Here is a 25,058-nt window from a genome sequence, read left to right as displayed (position 1 = left end):
ACAAATAAGAACTGGTAAAAATTGAAAAAGTGTCATATCTGTCACTATTAGTATCCATATGGAGTTTTCTTTGTATAACGCATATGTTACTACCAGTCCAATTTGAGCTTGAATTCAGTTATATTGTGTTTTGACTAAAGCTTTATGTGTTTTTCTATGCTAGAAATAGATCATAGAAGGAAATTAAGTCAAGCAGAAGTCAATATAACAAGTTAGGTGCTGTTATAGGTATAGAACCACTAATTCAGGCCCGGTCGGAAAGAACATACAAGAAAGTAGTACATATTTTAAACAAAATAGTTCCTACGCATAGCTGTATCTTTGTCAATAGGTGGAATATTTGGGTAGCTTTGGTATCAAATGAAAGCTTGGGGACTTGGGATCACTGTAGAACCCTTGTTGAAAGTTTTTTTTGAATAATAAAGAAGTATATACAATTTTAATAGGAGGGCACATTTGCCCTGTTGTTCAGATCAGAAGTACCTGTTTTTGTACTATCAAACTTCCGGGAACCAGTATGCTCTAATATGCAATTAAAGGTATGTTGAATTTTTCAGCACAAGTCAGGATAAGGTATAGTTTTGACATGAAATAACTGCTACTTTATTTGAACTTAAGACAAAGTAGCCATTAATGCTTGAAATAGCAGAATTTAACATAGAAAGCAATGGGGCTATGAATTAGTGGTTTTATACCAATTATATAATTAGCTTCAACCGTGAGTGAACATATACTTGCCTTCCTGTTTTCTGCAGGCATTAACGAATGTGGTACAACACGTATAATTTTAGGCATATCAATATACCTACAAAATAAATATAGAATATTAAAATAGTTACTGTGAATAAAGGATCAAACTTCATTAACTAAAGGTTAAAAGTCGTCATCCATCATCTGACATTTATACATAATGCTGCCTCAATCTAGTACCAGTAATGAAAAAAGTATATTTTATGCAGCTTTACTGATTTTCATATCAAATTGGGCACAATTATGATGCTTTAATATGAATAGAAAGGAGATATATGGTTAAATATCAATCTGACAGCAAATAAATAATACAAAACTAGAGGCTCCAAGGAGTCTGTGTCGCTCACCTGATATTTTTGTTTACAATTGATGCATGAAATAATTAATGCAACAATAGTACTTTTTTTAAAGGAATCTGTGTGAACCAAATCTAAAAAGATCTAGTTGGGACAATTTTGTAGGATAATAAAAATGTAGTATAAGTGAATTTTATGAATGAAATATATGGCACTTGCATTGTCTTGATGCAAACTAAACAACATATAAACAAACAATATTTGTTATAACTTTTTATTAAAATATACACAATTATATTTATTCAGAGGTTAATCTCAATCATAGTAATCCCTTTTGAGATGGGATTATTCATTTGTTGGTTTTTTTAAACATCATTATCAATGAAAATGTTATTTCAGACACGTTTTTTTTTTGGTCCTGACTCACTTACTGAGTACATGCAAAAGTCCTATTCGTTTTTCTGTTTGCAAGGGGATATTTTTGTTACTATATAATATTTGATATTGTCAAACTATACATAACAAATTTACAGGGCAATGTTATTTTTTTTTAAAGATTTATACTAGTAACAACATCTTTCCTCAGATAATGTTATACACATTCATTGCTTATTTTTTTCCAATCTGAAACATTTCATTTGATAAATTTTATGTCCTTGAAATGCTGAACAATTGTTTTTGTTTCCAAAATAGTATTTCATGTGTTCTTACCCTGGTAAAAATCCCAAAGCAATAAATATGCCTATTTCATTGAAGAGTTCCGCTTAATCTTAATACCACAAAAAAATATATCACAACAAAGTCCAACTAGAGGCTCTCAAGAGCCTGTGTCGCTCACCTGTATTTACTGATGCTTTGGAAATCATGTAAAATAAGGTCAAAATCATAATTAAGAGTATTAGATATTAGATATTATAATGATATCTAAGATAATAACAAAAAACTGCAAAATTTCTGTAAAATTACTAACTCAGGGGAAGCAACCCAACAACGGGTTGTCGGATTCATCTGAAAATTTCAGGGCAGATAAACCTAAATCTGATGAACATTTTACCACCTGTCAGATTTGCTCTAAATGCTTTAGTTTCAGAGATATAAACCAAAAACTGCATTTTACCCCTATGTTCTATTTTTAACCAAGTCGGCCATGATGGTTGAAAGGCGGGGTTAAAAGATTACAAAAATTTACGAAAAATTGTTAAAAAATTGACTATAAAGGGCAATAACTCCTAAAGGAGTCGACTGACAATTTTGATCATGATGACTTATTTGTAGATCTTACTTTGCTGAACATTATTGCTGTTTACAGTTTATCTCTATCTATAATAATATTCAAGATAATAACCAATAAAATGCTTCGCTGGGCGCAGCTTGATACGACCGCAGAGGTCGAACCCTGAACAGTTGGGGCAAACACGGACACAACATTCAAGCTTGATACAGCTCTGAATTTGGATTGTGATTAAATATTTGACACAGCATACATTGTAGGTTTCTGACACAGAAAGAATGTGGTCTAAGAACTTCAATTTTTTTAATTTACCTATTATGGTCCAATGTCCAAAATCAAAATACATGGTTAGATTCAACATATCAAAGAACCCCATATATTCAATTTTTGTTGAAATCAAACAAAGTTTAAGTTTGGACCCCAACTTGGACAAACTTGAAAACTGGTCCCATAATCAAAAATCTAAACACGTGTTTAGATTCAGCATATCAAAGTACCCCATATATTCAATTTTTGTTGAAATCAAACAAAGTTTAATTTTGGACCCCAACTTGGACAAACTTGAAAACTGGGCCCATAATAAAAAATCTAAACACATGTTTAGATTCAGCATATCAAAGTACCCCAAGAATTCAATTTTTGTTAAAATCAAACTAAGTTTAATTTTGGACCCTTTGGACCTTAATGTAGACCAATTTAAAAAACGGGACCTAAAATTAAAAATCTAAAAACACGGTTAGATTTGGCATATCAAAGAACCCCAATAATTCAAAAGAATTCAATTTTTGTTAAAATCAAACTAAGTTTAATTTTGGACCCTTTGGACCTTAATGTAGACCAATTTAAAAACGGGACCCAAAATTAAAAATCTAAATACACGGTTAGATTTGGCATATCAAAGAACCCCAATAATTCAATTTTTGATGAAATCAAACAAAGTTTAATTTTGGACCCTTTTGACCTCAATATGAACCAATTTGATAGCGGGTCCACAAATAAAAAATCTAAATACATGGTTAGATTCAGAATATCAAAGAACCCCAAGAATTCAATTTTTGATGAAATCAAACAAAGTTTAATTTTGGACCCTTTTGACCTCAATGTGGACAAAGTTGATAACGGGGCCCAAAAATCAAAAATCTAAATACATGGTTAGATTCAGCATATCAAAGAACCCCATATATTCAATTTTTGTTGATATCAAACAAAGTTTAATTTTGGACCCCGATTTGGACCAACTTGAAAACTGGGCCCATAATCAAAAATCTAAATACATGGTTAGATTCAGCATATCAAAGTACCCTAAAAATTCAATTTTTGTTAAAATCAAACTAAGTTTAATTTTGGACCCTTTTGACCTTAATGTAGACCAATTTGAAAACGGAACCAAAAATTAAGAATCTAAATACACGGTTAGATTCGGCATATCAAAGAACCCCAATAATTCAATTTTTGATGAAATCAAACAAAGTTAAATTTTGGACCCTTTGGACCTCAATGTGGACCAATTTAAAAACGGGGCCCAAAATCCAAAAACTTAATACACGGTTAGATTCAGCATATTAAAGAACCCCAAGAATTCAAGAATAAAACCCCATTGAAATTGATCAAGAAATAAGCAATTTATATGAAGTATCTTCTTTTGCACAATACTGTGCAATTGAATATTTCTTGCTATTGTGCAATACTGTACAATTGACAATTTCTTGCTATTGCACAATACTTATTATATAATAATTTACACATCCTGTTTGGTGTGTATCTCCTACCATATCATTATTATTTGCTTTTAAATATTAATCAGAAATAACCAACTTAAAATGGAAAATTTGAAAAGAAAAAAAAAAGGAAAAAAAGAAAAAAAAAGAAAAAAAAAAATCCCCCCCCCCCAAATTTTTTGAACCCCCTTATGATTCATCACCCCCAAACTCAATCCCAGCCTTCCCTTTGTGGTATGGTACCTTGCAGTACAATTTCAGAGATATCCATACACTTGAACACAAGTTATTGTCTGGAAACTAGAAAAATGCTTATTTTTGGCCCCTTTTTGGCCCCCAATTCCTAAACGTTTCGGGCAATTACCCCCAAACTCAATTCCAGCTTTCCCTTTGTGATATGGAACCTTGTAGTACAATTTCAGAAATATCCAAACACTTACACACAAGTTATTGTCATGAAACTAGAAAAATGCTTGTTTTTTGCCCCTTTTTTGGCCCCTAATTCCTAAAATTTTTAGGCAATTACCCCCAAAATCAATTACAGCCTTCCCTTTGAGATATGGAACCTTGTGGTACAATGTCAGAGAGATCCATACACTTACACACAAGTTATTGTCTGGAAGTTACAAAAATGCTTATTTTTGGCCCCTAATTCCTTAACTGTTGGTACCATAACCCCCAAAATCAATCCCCACCTTCCTTTTGTGGTATTGAACCTTATGGTAAAATTTCATGGAGATCCATTCACTTAAACTAAAGTTAGAGTGTGAAAACCAATGTGTCTTCGGACGACGACGACGACGACGACGACGCCGCCGCCAACGTCATACCAATATACGACCAAAAAATTTTCAATTTTTGCGGTCGTATAAAAACTGCAAAATTTCCTTAAAATTACCAATTCAGGGGCTGCAACCCAACAACAGGTTGTCAGATTTGTCTGAAAATTTCAGAGCAGATAGATCTTGACCTGATAATCAGTGTCAGATTTGCTCTAAATGCTTTGGTTTCAGAGATATAAGCCAAAATCTACATTTTACCCCTATGTTCTATTTTTAGCCATGGTGGCCATCTTGGTTGGTTGGTTGGTTGGTTGGTTGGTTGGGGTCATCTATTATGCTAATAAATACCATAAAAAATTGGACTCTTAATATATAGTCTTCATACTAATAAATTTAAAAGCATAGTTCAAATATTTCTTATTCAAGGCCTATAATATATCTAATTTTATCATGTTTATATAAAAAAATTGAAAATATGAAAATATTTTATACATTGAATTTATTCTATTTTTCAAGATTTGTAATCCCTAAAGTCAATATAAAATGAACATATCTAAAGGTAACACAGTCAAACTAAAAAAAATCAAAATGCTGGATAGCACCTGTGGAAAGTTTGCAACGGTAGATGTGTATTATTTCAAATAGGTTATAGATGTGTAGATTGCATGGTTAATGTTTTTTTCTATTTTAAAAAAAAAATTGGTTTGGTCTAGTAAAGTGATATGCATAAGTGACGCCTAGAGATTAAATCTGTATGTCATTCAAATCTTCTTTAAATCATGAACAGGAATATATACAGTTTAGAGGTGGGGATCTCGACCGTTTACAAGTTCTCAAACAGGAAGGGGGTGGGAGTGACCCCAGGGGACTTGCCTTTTATTTCATTTGATTTGTTTTATTGTCCTGTACAAGAATATAAATGGTTTTGGGATGGGGATCTCGACTGTTTACAAGTTCTCAAACAGGATGGGGTGGGGTGACCCCAGGGGACTCGCCTTTTATTTGATTTGATTTGTTTTATTGTCCAATACAAGAATATATATGGTTTAGGGGAGGGGATCTCAACCGTTAACAAGTTCTCAAACAGAAGGGGTGGGGGTGACCCCCAGGGACTCCCCCTATATTTCATTTGATTTGTTTTATTGTCCCATACAAGATTATATATGGTTTGGGGGTGGGGATATCGACCGTTTACAAGTTCTCAAACAGTAGGGGGTGGGGGTGACCCAGAGGGACTCCTGCTATATTTCATTTGATTTGCATTATTGTCCCATACATGAATGTATATGGTTAAGGGGTGGGGATCTCAACCGTTTACAAGTTCTCAAACAGAAGGGGGTGGGGTGACCCCAGGGACTCAACCTATATTTTATTCGATTTGTTTTATTGTCCTGTGATCATCACTGAAGACCGTGTGTGTCTATCACTTACTGTTTTCAAGTTATAGTCATTTGAAAATTAAAAAAAATAAATCCCATAGGGTTCTATAGTAAATATCTCCCTTCTGTTCTATAGTAAATATCTCCCTTTTTGTAGGCCCCTCAAAATACCCCTAAAAAGACCCCAAGAAGAACTGAGCAAAAACAATAAGTCTCCAAACCGAGTTTGTTATAGTCCAAGTCTGTTGTGGGCCAAGATGAGATACCAGGATACTTTCGTTACACTCGGGCTTTTATGTCTTTAATAAACATTTGTAACAATCGTAGTAAAAATGTTCATTCATGAAATATTTTAGACGCGGTATTTATTTTCTCTTCAACCTAATGACGGGAGGAAACCCCTGAAACCGGGATTATTGTACTCCCGTTGGGAGGCACACAAAAATGGATCTCATGCATGTCTGGGTAATACCGATAAAAGCATAACGTAGAAACTGCTGTTTTGTGTAGATGTGTATTGATTTGAATTTCCGTGCAGCGCAGATCCGCGAAGTAGTGTTTGTGATACTCATTTTCAAAATGAAGTTGAATTCATTTGAATTATCGCTGAACATTCAGTACATTTTAATTCAAGCTGTAAGCTAATCAAAATAGAAGTAACTCAAAATTTCAAAAGCATCTTCCTAGAATTAGTACTCAAACACTAGTACTACATTATCTAGGAGTAGACATAGTAAGATAGTCTGTCCAACTTCCGGTTTGAGGCCAACGCCTTAGGAAAGTATATTGCTATAGCAAGCTATAGCAAACTTTCCAAAACTTTCCAAAAATTGATATGGGTTCTCCTAACCTGGATTAACCTGATGGGTCTGGGGAGATGGGCCCCAAGTAATTATGCGAAAAAGAACATTTAACCTTCATTATATGTTCTTTTTAGCATAATTGGGGCCCATCTCCCCAGACCCATCAGGTTAATCAAGGTAAGGGGAACCATACATACAGAAATAAAATACTGTTAGAAAAAATAATGGATTTGGTGTATACCCAGGTCTGTAACATGACAAAAAGAAAATTACTGTTAAAAGTCTAAAAATGAAGCTTTATTGAATCCACCAAGGCCTGTATAAAGTTGAAAATGCCTCAAAATGTTTTTTTGGAGCATCCTTTAAAAAAAATTTGGGCAGGGGTTCCCCGATCCCGTCTAACCCGCCAGGTCTGGGGGGCATTCACCCAATATAAGTATGCTGAAAGAAAAGGACATTCACCCACAATTAGTATATGCTAAAAGAGAAGGGCATTTACCCACTATACGTATATGCTATTAATTCCATTTGACCCAGTAGATTTTTTGTAAAAGATTACAAAGATTTAAAAAATAGTGTAAAAAATTGACTTTAAAGGGCAATAACCCCTTTAGAGGTCAATTGACAATTTTGGTGATGGTGACTTGTTTGTAGGTCTTACTTTACTGAACATTCTTGCTGTTTACAGTTATCTCTATCTATAATGAACTTGGCCCAGTAGTTTCAGAGGAAAAGATTTTTGTAAAAGATTACAAAAATTTACGAAAAATTGTGAAAAATTGACTTTCAAGGGCATTTACTCCTGAATGGGTCAATTGACAATTTTGATCATGTTGACTTATTTGTAGAGCTTACTTTGCTGAACATGTTTGCTGTTTACAGTTATCTCTATCTATAATGAACTTGGCCCAGTAGTTTCAGAGGAAAAGATTTTTGTAAAAGATTACAAAAATTTACGAAAAATTGTGAAAAATTGACTTTCAAGGGCATTTACTCCTGAATGGGTCAATTGACAATTTTGATCATGTTGACTTATTTGTAGAGCTTACTTTGCTGAACATGTTTGCTGTTTACAGTTTTATCTCTACCTATTATAATATTCAAGATAATAACCAAAAACTGCAAAATTTCATTAAAATTACCAATTCAGGGGTAGCAACCCAACAACAGGTTGTCTGATGCGTGTGAAAATTTCAGGGCAGATAGATCTTGACCTGATGAACATTTTTACCCCCATGTCAGATTTGCTCTAAATGCTTTAGTTTCAGAGATATAAGCCATACTGCATTTTACCCCCCATGTTCTATTTTTAGCCATGGTGGCCATCTTGGTTGATGAGCGGGGTCATCGGATATATTTTAAAACTGGATACCCTCAGGATGATTTAGGCCAAGTTTGGTTTAATTTGGCCCAGTAGTTTCAGAGGAGAAGATTTTTGTAAAAGATTACAAAAATTTACAAAAAATTGTGAAAAATTGACTTTAAAGGGCAATAACTCCTTATGGGGTCAATTGACAATTTTGGTCATTTTGACTTATTTGTAGATCTTACTTCGCTGAACAATTTTGCTGTTTACAGTTTTTCTCTATCTATTATAATATTCAATATAATAAACAAAAACTGCAAAATTTTCTTAAAATTACTAATTCAGGGGCAGCAACCCAACAACGGGTTGTCTGATGCATCTAAAAATTTCAGGACACAGATAGATCTTGACCTGATCAAATTTTAACCCCTCTCAGATTTGCTCTTAATGCTTTAGTTTCAGAGATATAAGCCAAACTGCATTTTACCCCCCATGTTCTATTTTTAGCCATGGTGGCCATCTTGGTTGATGAGCTGGGTCATCGGATATATATATTTATAACTAGATACCCTCAGGATGATTTAGGTCAAGTTTGGTTTAATTTGGCCCAGTAGTTTCAGAGGAGAAGATTTTTGTAAAAGATTACAAAAATTTACAAAAAATTGTGAAAAATTGACTTTAAAGGGCAATAACTCCTAAAGGGGTCAATTGACAATTTTGGTCATGTTGACTTATTTGTAGATCTTACTTCGCTGAACAATTTTGCTGTTTACAGTTTTTCTCTATCTATTATAATATTCAATATAATAAACAAAAACTGCAAAATTTTCTTAAAATTACTAATTCAGGTGCAGCAACCCAACAGCGGGTTGTCTGATGCATCTGAAAATTTCAGGGCACAGATAGATCTTGACCTGATCAAATTTTAACCCCTCTCAGATTTGCTCTAAATGCTTTAGTTTCAGAGATTTACTGCTGTATTATTTGGGGTGAATGTAAAAATGAAGGGATAGCAAGAATTTTAAAACTCCAAAAAAGGGCAGCAAGATTAATTCTAGATGCAGATCCTTTATCCCCCTCAGCCCCCTTATTTAAAAAACTTGGGTGGATGACAGTTGACAATAGAATAAAATACCACAAATATTTACTTCTATATAAATGTATGCGTATGGAAGCACCAATGTACCTAGTTCAAAAGTTTAAACTGAAATCAGATAATAATCCTTACTCCCTGAGAGGCGTCACTCAAGGTAATCTGATAGTTCCTAAGCCAAAAGCTGAGCTATTTAAGAAATCTTTTGTTTATTCTGGATCAGTGTTATGGAATGGACTACCACACAAAATGCGTAAAGCTCAAAACACTTATACTTTTAAACAAAGTATCAAGAAGTACTTAACACAGTCCTGATAAGATTATATTTTCTACAATGTATTTGTATATTCTTTTATTTTTTTTTGTATTTGATTTTTTGACTACATGTACATCTTGAACAGCCTTATATCTTATCATGTTAGTAATATTACATTGAACTAATTGACTGTAAATTAACTTTGTGTAAATATCTGTTTTTGATTGTATTGTAATTTGTATGTGAGGGCCTCAGGGAAGATTAGTTTATTGTAACTAACTGAGTTTACCCTCTTTAAATAAAGAATTTATTATTATTATTATAGAGATACAAGCCAAAAACTGCATTTTACCCCCATGTTCTATTTTTAGCCATGGCGGCCATCTTGGTTGATGGGCCGGTTCATTTGATACATTTTTTAAACTAGATACCCTAAGGATGATTTAAGCTAAAAAGACATTGGGAAGTTAACATCTTGTTTCCAGATAAGTATCTTAACAGAGTCTCAAGTTCTAAATAAATTCTAAAACATCGACACCAAATTGACAAAGAAAATTTAAGAATCAAATATTGTGACAAAGTTGATGTAAATAGAAGTACAAGTATTAGCTTTTCTAAAAAGCTAGCGGTCTCATAGCTGATGAAATTTGAAAATGTTTTTCCATGCAGAATAGCATTGTTTAGTGAATTACAAAAAATAAACAGCAATTAATAATTTTGAGATTTTCCTATTTCTATTTTGTGGGGAATCACAGGCACTTGTATCTGATTTTTTCAATATATACTTTAATTTAACATTAAGGTATAAACAACTATTTTTCAGAGACAAACGTCTGTGGGGGAATGTATAAACACTGAAAAAAGGGGTGATACTTACTCGATCATCTGCGTTTGTATTTATTTATTGATTAGTTTTTTTTCAAAAAGATATGTTATTCATTTACTTCTTCCTAGACCAGTTGTTTATTTCTTTATGTTAGAAAATAATGACTGCCTGTTTCTGTTGCATTCAAAATAGGCCTAGAAAAGTGTATAGAGTGTGAAACGTAAATCTAAACATTAAAGAATGCAAAATTATTTTTCAAAAGATTTCTCAACTCTTTTCCAAATGAACCTTTTAACTTATATTGAAAACTCTTTTATCTGCCATTTGTCAATCAAAACTAATTAAAACGAAAAGTGTTGAGATCTTGAAAAACTTGAACATTGACCTAATAAATTAATGTACTGGTCCCTGGTCACGATATTCTCAATGAATCAACTCATTAATGTTTTAAGGCTAAAGGAAAAGGAGTAAGTTGGACAAGGCCAAAATATTACTAGTATATCGAGCTTTTGAAAAATCAAATTTTGATTGATGGCTGTTATAACAATGAAACATTTTAAAAACAACAAGAGTGCACATGCTGAAATGTTTCGCCTTCTTTACTAATCATTGATATTATGCTGATAGTTTTAAATATAAAGCTTCACTACAACTATCACATAAACTTAACATGATCCAAGAAAATGAGGCCAAGGTCATATAAACCAAACAAGAAATACATGTACACCTTACAACCATTCAATACACTAAATATAGTTGACCTATTGCTTATAGTTTCTAAGATACAGACTTAACTAAGAAAACTAAACATTGACTAATGAACCATGAAAATGAGTTCAAGGTCAGATGAACCATGCCAGGCAGACATGTACAGCTTGCAATCCTTCCATACAACAAATATAGTTGACCTATTGCTTATAGTAATTAATAGAAAAACAGACCAAGACACAAAAACTTAACACTGACCACTGAACCATGAAAATGAGGTCAAGGTCAGAAGACACCTGCCAGCTAGACATTCACACCTTACAATCATTCCATACACCAAATATAGTACACCTATTGCATACAGTATAAGAAAAACAGATCAAAACACAAAAACTTAACTATAACCACTGAACCATGAAAATGAGGTCAAGGTCAGATGGACATGTACACCTTACAGTCCTTCCATACACCAAATATGCTAGACCTATTGCTTCTAGTATCTGAGATATGGACTTGACCACCAAAGCTAAACCTTGTTCACTGATCCATGAAATGAGGTCGAGGTCAAGTGAAAACTGTCTGACGGGCATGAGGACCTTGCAAGGTACGCACATACCAAATATAGTTATCCTATTACTCATTATAAGAGAGAAATTAACATTACAAAAAATCTTAACTTTTTTTTCAAGTAGTCACTGAACCATGAAAATGAGGTCATGGACAATGGACATGTGACAGACGGAAACTTCGTAACATAAGGCATCTATATACAAAGTATGAAGCATCCAGTTCTTCCACCTTCTAAAATACAAAGCTTTTAAGAAGTTAGCTAACGCCGCCGCTGCCGCTGGAATCACTATCCTATGTAGAGCTTTCTGCAACAAAAGTCGCAGGCTCTACAAAAACAAATCAAAAAAGAAAAAAAAAATAACCTTGACCTATTAACCATGAAAATAAGGTCATGGTCATATGAACCCTGCATGACAGACAGATATGCCTTAAAATCATTCCATACACCAAATATAGTTGAGCTATTGTTTATATTTTCTAAAACAAAGTTCAGCAGGAAAACTTAACATTGACCAATGAGCCATGTAAATCAGGTCAAGGTCATATGATATCTGGCAGAAAGACATAAACACCTCATAAACATTCCATTCATCAAATATAGTTGACCTATTGCATATAGTATTAGAACTAGAGGCTCTCAAGAGCCTGTGTTGCTCACCTGTATTTACTGATGCTTTGGAAATCATGTAAAATAAGGTTAAAATCATAATTAATAGTATTAGATATTAGATATTATAATGATATCTAAGATAATAACAAAAAACTGCAAAATTTTTGTAAAATTACTAACTCAGGGGCAGCAACCCAACAACAGGTTGTCGGATTCATCTGAAAAATTTCAGGGCAGATATATCTAAATCTGATGAACATTTTTGCCACCTGTCAGATTTGCTCTAAATGCTTTAGTTTCAGAGATATAAACCAAAAACTGCATTTTACCCCTATGTTCTATTTTTAACCAAGTTGGCCATGATGGTTGGAAGGCGGGGTCATCGGACAAATTTTTTAAAGTAGATACCCTAATAATGATTATGGCCAAGTATGGTTAAATTTGTCTCAGTAGTTTCAGAGCAGAAGATTTTTGTAAAAGATTACAATAATTTATGAAAAATTGTTAAAAATTGACTATTAAGGGCAATAACTCCTAAAGGGGTCGACTGACAATTTTGGTCATGACAACTTATTTGTAGATCTTACTTTGCTGAACATTATTGCTGTTTACAGTTTATCTCTATATATAATAATATTCAAGATAATAACCAAAAACTGCAAAATTTCCTTAAAATTACCAATTCGAGGGCAGCAACCCAACAACAGACTGTCAGATTTGTCTGAAAATTTCAGGGCAGATAGATCTTGACCTGATAATCAGTTTTACCCTATGTCAGATTTACTCTAAATGCTTTGGTTTCAGAGATATAAGCCAAAATCTACATTTTACCCCTATGTTCTATTTTTAGCCATGGCGGCCATCTTGGTTGGTTGGCGGGGTCATCCGACACATTTTTTAAACTAGATACCCTAATGATGATTGTGGCCAAGTTTGGTTAAATTTGGCCCAGTGGTTTTAGAGGAGAAGATTTTTGTAAAAAGCTAACGACGACGGACGACGACGACAGATGACGGACGACAAATGATGAGAAAAGCTCACTTGGCCCTTCGGGCCAGGTGAGCTAAAAAAAGACCAAAACTCAAAAACTTAACTTTGACCACTGAACCATGAAAATGAGGTCAAGGTCAAATGACACCTGCCAGCTAGACATGTACACCTTACATTCATTCCATACACTAAATATAGTAGACCTATTGCATACAGTATAAGAAAAACATACCAAAACACAAAAACTTAACTATAACCACTGAACCATGAAAATGAGGTCAAGGTCCGATGACACCTTCCAGTTGAAGATTGAAATAAACAATTAATTTCCCCATAGGCGACAATGATAGCCTTTTTTTGAGATACAGACTTTAGAAAGTAGATTTTTTTAACGAAACCTTGCTAGAATTAAAGAAAAGTTATTAGAACAGTATTTTTTGGTCCAAAAAATATAGGTTCGTGTTGCTTTTCTTAGCGTAATTTGTACTTATCTCCCATGCCTATCAATTTTGCACTTTAAAATACGTGTCTTATCCTAGCATTTAAAAGACATCTCAGTTCCGTTAGGGCTAAGGAAAATAATTTATTTGGCCTTTGGTATAATGCAGAATGCACGAAGTCTCTAATAACAAAAAATAACAGGCACACATATCAACCAATCAGGATTAGCTATACTCTTAATTCTGAATACCGGTACCATGTTATGCTCATAAAATGGCTGTGCCCATAAAATCTAATGGTTTATTGTAACCTGGACATGTACACCTTACAGTCCTTCCATACACCAAATATACTAGACCTATTGCTTATAGTATCTGAGATATGGACTTGACCACCAAAACTTAACCCTGTTCACTGATCCATGAAATGAGGTCGAGGTCAAGTGAAAACTGTCTGACGGGCATGAGGACCTTGCAAGGTACGCACATACCAAATATAGGTATCCTATTACTTATAATAAGAGAGAATTTAACATTCCCAAAAATCTGAACTTTTTTCAAGTAGTCACTGAACCATGAAAATGAGGTCAAGGACATTGGACATGTGACTGACGGAAACTTCGTAACATGAGGCATCTATATACAAAGTATGAAGCATCCAGGTCTTCCACCTTCTAAAATATTTTTAAAGCTTTTAAGAATTTAGCTAACGCCGCCGTAGCTGCCGCCGCCGAATCACTATCCCTATGTCGAGCTTTCTGCGACAAAAGTCGCAGGCTCGACAAAAACTAGATTAGATATCATTCTTTGACGACACAGTTAGCATCAATTTCAATTTACCAAGAAACACAAAGAAAGCAGGCTGCGAATTTCCATTCGTTTTCAAAATCGGAAACAGCACACGTCGACAAAAAGCTCTTGCAACATTATGCTTATAAAACATGTTATAATAAATGAAATAGCTGACTAAAATAGTTTGTCAAATACAAGCCTAAATTTTGTTGAAATCCATAAGATTTGGAAAATTTCATCAAAGTTTGTTTTGGTTCATACATTTCAACATAACTTTTGAAGCGTTCGACAAAATTCGCTCTTTTTCACTTTGTCCCATGATGGACTTGATATTGAAAGAATAAAAAGGCTTTTATCCTACTTAGGGATGACATCAAAAGAGAATTGTCGGATAAAAAACTTAATTCAAATAGTTTGGGGGTGGGGGTTAAAATCACTGCAAGATTGGTTATCCAACATGGATTTTCGGATTGCAAAATAAGGATTCAAGTTCGGCCTTAACATATGTTTGGACTTTTAAACAAAATGAAAGCCATCAAATCGAACCGGAAAGCAAATTTTTGGCCGAAAGTATTGGGGTGAAATTAATCATAGTATTTACGTCGTTCAAACACTTTATCGAATGATATGAAACCATATAAAGATTAACACAGATTGTTTTAGTCCACACGGCATGGTGGCATTCTAAAACAAACTATTAAATTTCTTTTAAATGTGTTAATTATTAACAAACTATAAAATTTCTTTTAACTGTGTTAATTATTTAATTATTAAAATGAAAACTGAAATATTAATTTAAATAAAAATTTGAAAGTTATATAGAATTTTTTGAGATAATAGAAAAATATGACAGAGCCAGGTCAACAGACATTGAAAAGAAATTACATAGATCATATCGCATTCACTACATTCATTTGAGATTGTACTTTTCCCTCTCTCCACAGTTGGCACAAATCCACTGCCCTGTCATCACCATAAATTTTAATGGACCACTATTTAGTTTATTTAAAAGCTATATATTTTATATGAAACAATGAATTGTTCATATATTCATTTGAGAAAAGAAACAAAAACAATCAAAACCATTACCCATTATTTATCCATGCCAATAGTGGGTAGATGCAAAATGCAGAATCCATGCTGACTGTAGTGTTTATAAAATTATAATGTAAGCAGTAATAAAATGCTTCGCTGGGCGCAGCTTGATACGACAGCAGAGGTCGAACCCTGAACAGTTGGGGCAAGTATGGACACAACATTCAAGCTTGATACAGCTCTGAATTTGGATTGTGATTAAATATTTGACACAGCATAGGTTTCTGACACAGAAAGAATGTGGTCTAAGAACTTCAATTTTTTTAATTTACCTATTATGGTCCAATGTCCAAAATCAAAATACATGGTTAGATTCAGCATATCAAAGAACCCCATATATTCAATTTTTGTTGAAATCAAACAAAGTTTAATTTTGGACCCCAACTTGGACAAACTTGAAAACTGGTCCCATAATCAAAAATCTAAACACATGTTTAGATTCAGCATATCAAAGTACCCGAAGAATTCAATTTTTGTTAAAATCAAACTAAGTTTAATTTTGGACCCTTTGGACCTTAATGTAGACAAATTTAAAAAACGGGACCCAAAATTAAAAATCTAAAAACACAGTTTGATTTGGCATATCAAATAACCCCAATAATTCAATTTTTGATGAAATCAAACAAAGTTTAATTTTGGACCCTTTTGACCTCAATATGAACCAATTTGATAGCGGGCCCACAAATAAAAAATCTAAATACATGGTAAGATTCAGCATATCAAAGAACCCCATATATTCAATTTTTGTTGAAATCAAACAAAGTTTAATTTTGGACCCCAATTTGGACCAACTTGAAAAATGGGCCAAAAATCTAAAATCTAAATACATGTTTAGATTCAGCATATCAAAGAACCCCATATATTCAATTTTTGTTGAAATCAAACAAAGTTTAATTTTGGACCCCAACTTGGACCAACTTGAAAACTGGGCCCATAATCTAAAATCTAAACACATGTTTAGATTCAGCATATCAAAGAACCCCAAAAATTCAATTTTTGTTAAAATCAAACTAAGTTTAATTTTGGACCCTTTGGACCTTAATGTAGACCAATTTAAAAAACAGGACCCAAAATTAAAAATCTAAATACACGGTTAGATTTGGCATATCAAAGAACCCCAATAATTCAATTTTTGATGAAATCAAACAAAGTTTAATTGTGGACCCTTTTGACCTCAATATGAACCAATTTGATAGCGGGCCCACAAATAAAAAATCTAAATACATGGTAAGATTCAGCATATCAAAGAACCCCATATATTCATTTTTTGTTGAAATCAAACAAAGTTTAATTTTGGACCCCAATTTGGACCAACTTGAAAACTGGGCCAAAAATCTAAAATCTAAATACATGTTTAGATCCAGCATATCAAAGAACCCCATATATTCAATTTTTGTTGAAATCAAACAAAGTTTAATTTTGGACCCCAACTTGGACCAACTTGAAAACTGGGCCCATAATCAAAAATCTAAACACATGTTTAGATTCAGCATATCAAAGAACCCTAAGAATTCAATTTTTGTTAAAATCAAACTAAGTTTAATTTTGGACCCTTTGGACCTTAATGTAGACCAATTTAAAAAACAGGACCCAAAATTAAAAATCTAAATACACGGTTAGATTCGGCATATCAAAGAATCCCAATAATTCAATTTTTGATGAAATCAAACAAAGTTAAATTTTGGACCCTTTGGACCTCAATGTGGACCAATTTAAAAACGGGGCCCAAAATCCAAAAACTTAATACACGGTTAGATTCAGCATATTAAAGAACCCCAAGAATTCAAGAATGAAACCCCATTGAAATTGATCAAGAAATAAGCAATTTATACTAAGTATCTTCTTTTGCACAATACTGTGCAATTGAATATTTCTTGCTATTGCGCAATACTGTACAATTGACAATTTCTTGCTATTGCGCAATATTGTGCTATTGGATATTTCTTGCTATTGCGCAATACTGTTAAATTGAAGATTTCTTGCTATTGCGCAATACTGTGCAATTGAAGATTTCTTGCTATTGTGCAATACTGTGCAATTGAAAATTTCTTGCTATTGCACAATACTTATTATATAATAATTTACACATCCTGTTTGGTGTGTATCTCCTACCATATCATTATTATTTGCTTTTAAATATAAATCAGAAATAACCAACTTAAAATGGAAAATTTTAAAAGAAAAAAAAAAGGAATAAAAAAAAAAAAAAAAAAAAAACAAATCCCCCCCCCCCCCCCAATTTTTTGAACCCCCTTATGATTCATCATCCCCAAACTCAATCCCAGCCTTCCCTTTGTGGTATGGTACCTTGCAGTACAATTTCAGAGAGATCCATACACTTGAACACAAGTTATTGTCTGGAAACTAGAAAAATGCTTATTTTTGGCCCCCAATTCCTAAACGTTTCGGGCAATTACCCCCAAACTCAATTCCAGCTTTCCCTTTGTGATATGGAACCTTGTAGTACAATTTCAGAAATATCCAAACACTTACACACAAGTTATTGTCATGAAACTAGAAAAATGCTTGTTTTTTGCCCCTTTTTTTGCCCCTAATTCCTAAAATTTTGAGGCAATTACCCCCAAAATCAATTACAGCCTTCCCTTTGTGATATGGAACCTTGTGGTACAATGTCAGAGAGATCCATACACTTACACACAAGTTATTGTCTGAAAGTTACAAAAATGCTTATTTTTGGCCCCTTTTTGGCCCCTAATTCCTTAACTGTTGGTACCATAACCCCCAAAATCAATCCCAACCTTCCTTTCGTGGTATTGAACCTTATGGTGAAATTTCATGGAGATCCATTCACTTAAACTAAAGTTAGAGTGCGAAAACCAATGTGTCTTCGGACGACGACGGACAACGACGACGACGACGACGCCGCCAACGTCATACCAATATACGACCAAAAAATTTTTAATTTTTATAAAAAAAGCACTGTAACTAGTAACATGGTAACAGTGCTTTTTTTGATGCATACTAAAAATACACATCACAGTGACACTTTTTTCCAATATTTTTTAAAAGTGATGTCCAAGTCAATATACAGAACAAACATACCTTATTGAGGAAAAACAGGACCCATGATACAAAAGGATATTCTGAAAGCATATGCCCACATTGGTGAATCAATTTTTCCCAAATTAAGTTAAGAGGGAGGGGGGGGGGGGGGGGGGGGGGTGAGTGAAAAAACTATGTGAATTAAGTTTTTTATCCTACATTGAACGTTTGATGTCGTCCCTTACTCTTCAAAGCTAAACATGCTGAATTAACATATTCTTTGTGGTAGAGCGTTTATATGTTGACATGTAGATATCTTTCTGTTTAAATATTATCATAGTGTTTGTATGTGTATACTGTAACGTTCCGGGGTTTCATTGTCAGGATATACCCGTCGTTACTTATGTGGGCCTCTGGTGAAGGAAGTAATAATAAACATCATATTGGAGTTCATAAATTGTATTAATACTATTATTTCTGTTTAAGCAATACAACAAATACAGTGGTTCATGAAACCAAATACATTAATAATATATATGCAATAAGTAATACAGCAAGGTGCATTACTTGCACCAAGTTCATAAAATAATTCTTCTAGCGCTCGGTGCAAGAAAATCTACTTGGTGCACTGCTTTCTAATACTCAGCATACTCGGTGAGTGGTTAGCGATTTACCCGAGCAAACAGTACGTCAGCATTTTTATATGAAGACTTGGTTAATAATCAAGTCTATTAAGTAATATCACCAAGCAGTTTTACTTGGTGCAGCAAATTATAGTTTTAGATATACTGCTAACTGCATGGAAGTTCTTGGAGAGAAGCTCCCAGTAGGAACATGCGTTCCGTATTTTATACAAAATTGTCGTTACCTGTGACGTAATACACAAGTTATTCATAAACAAGAACAGGAACACGTAACATTACATTTGGCGCGTTATACTGAAACTAAGTATAAACAAATACAAAATGAACAATTAAACACATAATGTCTCTTTTTGGTATAGCATGTTTAGTATAAATAGACATAAATCTCAAAAACAAGTAGAAGACTTTTTTTTCTGACTCTGTTCATTATTTTCAGTTAGATATATTAATTCATTTTTTGTCATAATTTTTTTTAACATTTATTCACAATTATTCTATATCTAGCTAGACTTGGGATGTTTAAAAGCTAAAAAAATATTGTGATGACATAATATGTCCATTGTATAAGACTTTATAACTAATGTAAGAGGCATGTGCTGTTTGAACTTAAGAAGTAAGGAGTTTTAATTGGGTCACCTCCTGTCTTAATTATTTATGTATACTTCATATCTCCTTTAAATCATATCTAGAAATTCAAATATGTTAACATGCACAAATAATTGCTTTTATAGTCTGAGAGTCGTTTTTGTCTCCTTATTATTATCCTCTCGTTTTATGTTCTTTACATTCTACTATCTTGCCACAGAAAGATAGCTAGCCATCGTCTGGACCAGCGCAAACCATCCTCTAAATTAATCCGGTATTAATCAATATTGATTGAAAGTAATTGATTTGGTTATATCCTTTGTTACCTTTGGATTATCTTACTAAGTATAAATGTGTATAACCGAGGAAGAAAAGCATGTGCGGTGTGTCCCTAGTTTCATATACGTTTCAAATATAATGAATCTTAACAATCATAACAACGTGCGACTGGATAAAATGTGGAATGATCACGTGTGCGTTTTTATACATTACAAAATTGCAGGAGTTTCGGCTATATATGAAATAATGTTCCTGTGTACCGATATGCATGATTGATCATGATGCAACTTTAATAACTAAAATAAAGAGTTCAAACCTGATACTCTGCAGGATCGAAGGACATTTACTAGGTTTCAAATTGCCCCAACCAACCAACAGACTTTTATTATGAAAGAGTCAGTAATATCTTTCAATCAGGTAGTAAGAAAGCATTCAGTCCGAAGATTGTCCATTGTTCAACTTGTAAGACCGTCTCCGAGGAGACGGTAATAATTTATTTGTAGAGTGTTAAAAATTTTACGGAAGTCTTGGATAAACTATTATAATTTTGAAGGTAATTTTATTTCCATTGAAAACTATGACTTCTCTTCATTAACACATATTCTTTTTCAACAATAAATGGGGAATGTGTCCATGGGACACAGATGATGCCCCCGCTTGCATACAACGTTATAAAGGGACATAACTCAAAAGAATGGTAAAAGTGACGCTACCCAAATTCATCTTGATCTGAGTTTTGTGGTAATTAGCATTGAGTATAAGTTTCATAACATTTGGTTGAGGCAAACTGAAGTTAGAGAACGGAAACAAATTTTGGGACGTACGGACGGATGTACGTACATACAGACAGACAAGAGTAAAACTCAATGCCCCCTCTGCCAAGGCGAGGGCATAAAAACTGTCCTTCTTAACAAAAAGGTCTTTGAACACTATTTCTGTTGTAGTCTGATGAAACTTATCAGACATACACAGACATGTACACCAAATATAGTTGACCTATTGCTACTGAAATTATGAATGTGAGTTTTTATTATTGCAAACTTGATACTAATTACATACTAATACATTATTTGCATTAATTAGAACATTGCAATAATATCTGAATTAACACTATTATATTGAAGAAACATACTTAACAGTGAAAACCTTACACTCATTATACAAATTAAATATGCCTGACCTATATATCATATTGTATGGGAAATGTACCTAATCACAAAAACTGAATTTGGTCACTGAAGAATGAAAAGAGTTCAAGGTCAGGGGAACCTAGTCTGATGGACATGTCAACCTTATATTTGATTCTATATACCAAATATAGTTGTCCTATTACTAATAATAACTGAAAAAGATCATGAAGCTTTTAAAGAGGTAATTGAACCATGAAAATAATGTCAATGATTCTGGACATATGCAAGATGGAAACTTCATATCATAAGGTATATGTATACCAGATATGGATTGAATGAATAAAAAGGGAATAAAAACATTCCTGCAAGAGCAAGTACTCCTAAAATGAATCAATTGACAATTTCGGCCATGTTGACTTATTTGTAGATGTTATTTTTGCTGAAAATTTTTACCACTGAAATTTTTCTTTATCTATAGTATCTGCAAAAATGCAAAAAGGGTTAAAATCATCATTCAAATTATAAGGGTTGATTTCTGAAATGTTTGACTTATATTTATAGATCTTATTGTTCTGGTCATTTTTACTGTTTCAAATTTCTCTCTATTATAATTTTAAATATAATTGCCAAAACCTTTGAAGTTTGTAAATATTAACATTTTAGGGCCAATAACTCTGAAAATAACATATGAGATAGACCTTGACCAGCTGATCATTTTTGCTTTAATTTTCTTTTGAGAAATGCCAAAAGATGTGAAACTTTCTTAAAATTTACATTTCAGGGGCAATAACTCCCAAATCAGGTGTATGATTTTTCTGAAAATTCTATAGGTGATAGACCTTCACCTGCTGATAATGTATCAGTTTTGCTTTTACTGCTTTATTTTTTGAGATTTAATCCAAAAACTGAATTTTACTCCTATGATCTATTTTTTAGCAACTGTGGTCATGTTTGTTGATGGATCGAATCTCTGGATACAGTTTTCTTTAAACTAAAATTCTCTAAGGTTAAGTTTCAGAAGAGACGATTATAAAACAAATGTGGATAGTGTCCACATGTGGACACAGATGATGCCCCCGTTTGCATATCATATAGTTATAAAGGGATATAACTGAAGAACGGTAAAAGTGACGCTACCCAAATTTGAACTTGATCTGAGTTTTGTGGTAGTAAGCATTATGTATAAGTTTCATAACATTTGGTTGAGGCTAACTTAAGTAGAGAACAGAAACTAAAAATTCAGCATTTTTTCTATTTGTAAACACGCATAACTCTAGAACGGTTGTGTACAAGTTTTATAACATTTGGTTGAGACAAACTAAAGTTAGAGAACGGAAACAAAAAATTCAGCAATTTTTATGTTTATAAAGGGACATAACTCAAGAATGGTAAAAGTGTAGCAACCAAATTTTGTACTTAATCTGTATTATGTAGTAATAAGCATTGTGTATAAGTTTCATAATATTTGGTTGAGGCAAACTAAAGTTAGAAAACGGAAACAAAAAATTTGTATTTGATCTTAGTTTTGTGGTAATGAATATTGTGTATAGGTTTCATAATGTTTGGTTGGGGCTAACTTAAGTTACAGAATGGAAACTAAAAATTTTGCAATCTTTCGATTTATAAAGGAGCAAATCTTTCAATCAGTTTAATTGAGGTCTGGAGCTGGCATGTCAGTAACTGCTATTAGTCTGTTGTTATTTATGTATTATTGTCATTTTGTTTCCTATTCTGACATCGGACTCGGACTTCTCTTATACTGAGTTTTACTGTGCGTACTGTTGTGCGTTTGTTTTTTCTACATTGGCTAGAGGTATAGGGGGAGGGTTGAGATCTCAAAAAACATGTTTAACCCCGCCACATTTTTGTGCCTGTCCCAAGTCAGGAGCCTCTTGCCTTTGTTAGTCTTGTATCATTTTTAATTTTAATTTCCTGTGTATAATTTAGAGTTTTGTATGACATCCATTATCACTGAACTAGTATACATATTTGTTTAGGGGCCAGCTGAAGGACGCCTCCGGGTGCGGGAGTTTCTCGCTGCATTGAAGACCCATTGGTGGCCTTCGGCTGTTGTCTGCTCTATGGTCGGGTTGTTGTCTCTTTGACACATTCCCCATTTCCATTCTCAATTTTATAACTCAATAATGATTAAAGTGACACTACCCAAATTCAACTTGATCTGTGTTTTATCAGTGGAAGTCAAAATTAAACATTGCATTGTATAAAGCATTGATTGTAGTTGATTCAACTATAATCATGGACAAAGGAAGATAACTCCAATTTTAAAAATTATTTGATATTTAGAAGAAAATAAAAATTTTGCAATTTTTCCATTTATAAAGGGGCATAACTCTAGAACGGTTAAAGTGATGCCACCAAAATTCAAACTTGATCTGTGTTTTGTGGTAATAAGCATTGTGTATAAGTTTCATAACATTTGGTCGAGACAAACTTAAGTTAGAGAATGGAAACTAGAAATTTTGCAATTTTTTCCATTTATAAAGGGGCATAACTCTAGAACAGTTAAAGTGACGCCACCAAAATTCAAACTTGATCTGTGTTTTGTGGTAATAAGCATTGTGTATAAGTTTCATAATATTTGGTTGAGGCAAACTCAAGTCAGAGAACGGAAACCAATTTTGGGACGCAAGGACGTACAGACAGACAAGGGTAAAACTTAATGCCCCCACCGCTACTTTATGATAAAAACTTTATGATTACAACAAACATAAGGACTATGGACACCAAGAGAGGCATGGTGAGCTAAAAATTGAATAAAACTGCCTATTTTAACACCCACTTTTTTGTAAAACTGTTATACATGCAACAGAATGAAGTTTAAACTAAGTATCTCTTCAAACTGAGGATAATCATGTAATATAATTATAAAATAACCTGTTACAATATGACAACAATTTGATAATTTCATACAAAAATCCATTGTATAACAAGAAAATAAGTCAAAAATTTGTAATAAAAAATTGCACCATATGACAAATATCGCTTTCATCCAAAATAGTTGAAAATTCTGAACAGTATTTAATGTAGGGAGTAGTCATCTTTAATTTGTTTCATTTCAAGAAAATATGTATCACATACCATGAGAACACATCAATTCCAAGTAAAGATAATATTCTTCCTAGTGGTGGGAGGATCTGTTTAGTGATATAGTATGTAACATTTATCCTCAATGAAGGATCAGTCAGTAATTCAAATGGTTGTTTAACAAGTTGAATTAAGGGTAGTCCTGGGCTTCCATATACTATAACATATGGTACTCGCTCTCCCACACACGGTTCAGATCTTCTATCATGTTGCAGCATCTTTCTGAAATAATAACATCAGACTTTGTTTTTAAATTTGACAAATAAAATTACATTCATATACATGTCTTTTTTTCCCTTCTTTTATGCAGACTTGTTTCCTAAAAATGAATGAATAACCATACCTTTCAACTGACCAGTATTTTGTGGGTAACTAACACCTTGAATTTAGGAGCTCACTGGAGATTTTTCAGTACCTGCTCAGTCTCAGATAAAACACAGTTTCATCCAATGACCCATATTCTAGTGCCATAAGACTTCCAATGTCTATAAAAGAACAGAGTTCCAATGTCCCCTGAGTTGTACATATTTTATCTATCCAAGGTACAAGGGCAATAACTAAAAAAAGCACTTTTTTTTGTTCTATAAGACTTTTTATTAATATCTTAAAGAAATGAAGGCTTCAGAGCAAATACAATGTGATTTCAATTATAATTAATATTTCCAAG

The 25,058-nt window shown here is 33.2% G+C and overlaps 1 protein-coding gene across 2 annotated transcripts in view; it reads right to left on the bottom strand.

Annotated features, from left to right (window-relative positions):
• Window positions 1–25,058, bottom strand: part of LOC127724637 (uncharacterized) — a 640,225-nt gene that overhangs the window by 53,403 nt on the left and 561,764 nt on the right. For both annotated transcript variants that reach the window (XM_052231644.1, XM_052231645.1), the window contains exons 33-34: window positions 24,386–24,613; window positions 739–805 (exon numbers count right to left, since the gene is read on the bottom strand). In XM_052231644.1, coding sequence (XP_052087604.1) covers window positions 739–805; window positions 24,386–24,613 — 295 coding nt within the window. The remainder of the gene's footprint in view (window positions 1–738; window positions 806–24,385; window positions 24,614–25,058) is intronic.

Source organism: Mytilus californianus, unplaced genomic scaffold, assembly GCF_021869535.1.
Source record: "Mytilus californianus isolate M0D057914Y unplaced genomic scaffold, xbMytCali1.0.p SCAF_14, whole genome shotgun sequence".
In the NCBI taxonomy this organism is placed as follows: domain Eukaryota; kingdom Metazoa; phylum Mollusca; class Bivalvia; order Mytilida; family Mytilidae; genus Mytilus; species Mytilus californianus.
The sequence above is the reverse complement of the archived record's forward strand: the minus strand, read 5'-3'. Positions and strand labels throughout refer to the sequence as shown.